Source organism: Nothoprocta perdicaria, unplaced genomic scaffold (genome assembly GCF_003342845.1).
Source record: "Nothoprocta perdicaria isolate Ctin4 unplaced genomic scaffold, notPer1 scaffold_185, whole genome shotgun sequence".
Lineage (NCBI taxonomy): Eukaryota > Metazoa > Chordata > Aves > Tinamiformes > Tinamidae > Nothoprocta > Nothoprocta perdicaria.
The window spans coordinates 700873-703225 of record NW_020455038.1 but is presented as its reverse complement, the minus strand read 5'-3'; the positions used below and the strand labels follow the sequence as shown (position 1 = coordinate 703225).

General features: G+C 71.0%; 1 protein-coding gene across 1 annotated transcript; it reads right to left on the bottom strand.

Annotated features, from left to right (window-relative positions):
• Positions 1-430: 430 nt before the first annotated feature.
• Positions 431-2353, bottom strand: CRYBB1 (crystallin beta B1). The gene is made up of 5 exons (XM_026036720.1): positions 2200-2353; positions 1964-2082; positions 1480-1612; positions 1268-1410; positions 431-614 (listed from the first exon to the last, which is right to left on the bottom strand). Exons 1-5 carry the CDS (start codon positions 2338-2340, stop codon positions 434-436), a joined length of 717 nt encoding a protein of 238 aa, XP_025892505.1. The 5' UTR covers positions 2341-2353; the 3' UTR covers positions 431-433.

Genomic DNA, 2353 nt, shown 5'->3' with positions numbered 1-2353 from the left:
TCTGCAGCACACAGGGTCTGCACAGGGGGTCTGCACGGGGGCTCCATGCACAGTGTGGCACCGGGGTGTGCACAGAGCAGGGGTCTTGGCGGGGGGTCCCCGCTCTGTGTGTCGCCGGGCTGTGTGCGCAGCGGGGCGCATGCACCGTGTGCCGGGGGGATCTGCCCAGGCCCCCCCGGGACGTTCACACACGCGCCTGCTCTGCGTGACACGGGTGCTGTGCTGGGGACAGTGACCCCGAGGGGCACTTGGGGCCAGGCGCCCGTCCCGCCCGTCCCCGGCTGACCCCCCGTTGCCCGCCCAGACGCAGGCCCGTCCCGGCCCCGCCGCCGCACCCGCACGCCCGGCTGCACCGCTCTTCCGATAGCTTTTAATTGGCAAAGCCTGCCAAGTACACGGGGCTGTGCAGAGAGCAGCGCTGCCGCGCCGCCGCTCAGTCGGAGGGCGCCTCGGGGGTGACGAAGGCGCCTCGCTGCTCCCACTGCATGTCCCTGATGCGCCGCAGGGACTGGATCTGGGGCTGGTAGGCGGACCACTCGTTCCAGTGTCGGAAGTCGCCGGTCTCAAACAGGTACTGGTAGCCTCTGTAGCCGGGGTACTGGTAGCCCACCCAGCTGCGGGCAGAGCAGGTGGGGGGCACATGAGGGATGTGCCCAGGCCAGGCAGGGAGCCGGGCTGCAGCGGTGCCACCTGCGGTCACCAGCCTGGGGCACCGAGCATCCCCGCTGCAAAACAGGGTCCCGCGCTGGCAGCTCCCGTCCCCAGTGCACCTCGTGCAGCTCTCGCTGCCTGTGGGCTCTGCACTGGTGCACGTACCCTGACCCCATGCACAGTGCCCCGTGCATGCAGCTCCTGCTGCCCGTGGGCTCTGCACCGGTGCACATGCCCCTGGCCCATGCACGATGCCCCGTGCATGCAGCTCCTGCTGCCCGTGGGCTCTGCACCGGTGCACGTGCCCTGACCCCATGCACAGTGCCCCGTGCATGCAGCTCCCAGTGCCCATAGGCTCTGCACTGGTGCACGTGCCCNGGTGCACGTGCCCTGACCCCATGCACAGTGCCCCGTGCATGCAGCTCCCAGTGCCCATAGGCTCTGCACTGGTGCACGTGCCCCGGCCCCGTGCACGGTGCCCCGTGCATGCAGCTCCTGCTGCCCGTGGACTCTGCACTGGTGCACGTGCCCCGGCCCCGTGCACGGTGCCCCGCGCATTTTGCTCCCCGCTGTCCCGGTGCTGCGCGCGGCCCCATCCCCTGCTCCATCCGCTTACGTCCCGTTGGGCACCTTCACGCTGCCCACGCGGTCGCAGAAGCCGTAGGCCCAGAGGCTGGGCACGTCGTCCTCCTGGATCTCCATCTTGTTGCCCTTGAAGTCGGCGGAGTCGAACAGCGAGATCTTGTGCTCGTCGGCCTCCTGGGGCGGCAGCGGGGGCGGCTGAGCGCGGGGCGCGGGGGCGCGGGGCGCGGGGCGCGCGGCGCTCACCATGCGGACGGGGCGCAGGGACATGAGGCAGTCGCTGCGGTAGCTGCTGGACCAGGTGTCCCAGCGCGGGTACTCGCCCTTCTCCAGGATGAACATCTCCCCGCGCAGGTTGGCCTGCTCGTAGGCCACCCAGCTGCGGGGGGAGAGCGCGCTGGGGGTGGCGCCGGCTCCCCACAACGGGCTCCGGGCTCCGCCGGCGCCTCCGGGCGCTGCCTCCGCAGGCAGCTCCGGCTCCATCGCCCGCCCGCTCCGGCTGGTGTGCGAGCCCAGCGAGCACAGCGACAGTGACAAGTAAACGCCGGGGTTTGGGGACAGGCAGATATTCCCATGTTGCAATAGAGAACGTGCCGGCACTGCCGCCATGGGGAGCCGGAGCAGCCCGCGTGCTGCATCCGCAGCGCCCAGTGCCCAGGGCAGGGCCCGCAGCCCGAGTGCTGCCCGCGCAGCGTGGCCCCGGCCCCGGCCCCGGCCCCGCGGCACTCACGGTCCGGAGGTGACGATGACGCTGCGCACGCGGTCGAAGCCGCGGTCGGCCAGGTTGAGGCACTCGCCGGTGAACTCCATCTGCCGGCCCTGGAAGTTCTCCTGATCGAAGACGACCACCTGGGGGCACGGGGCAGCTTGGGAAGGACGCAGCTCCCACCCGCTGCATGCACCCACATTCTGCATCCCACATCCCGCATCCCTGCTCAGGACCCGTGCCGGGCGAGCAGCGCTTACCCGGAAGGCCTCCGCAGAGGGCTCCTCGCCTTTGCTGTTGGCCACGGGAGCCGGGTCGGGGCCCGGCGCCGGCACCGCGGCCGCTTTCTCCTTGTCCTCGGCGGCCTGGCCGGCAGCAGCGCTTTTCATGGTCTCAGACATCGCGGTGTTCAGC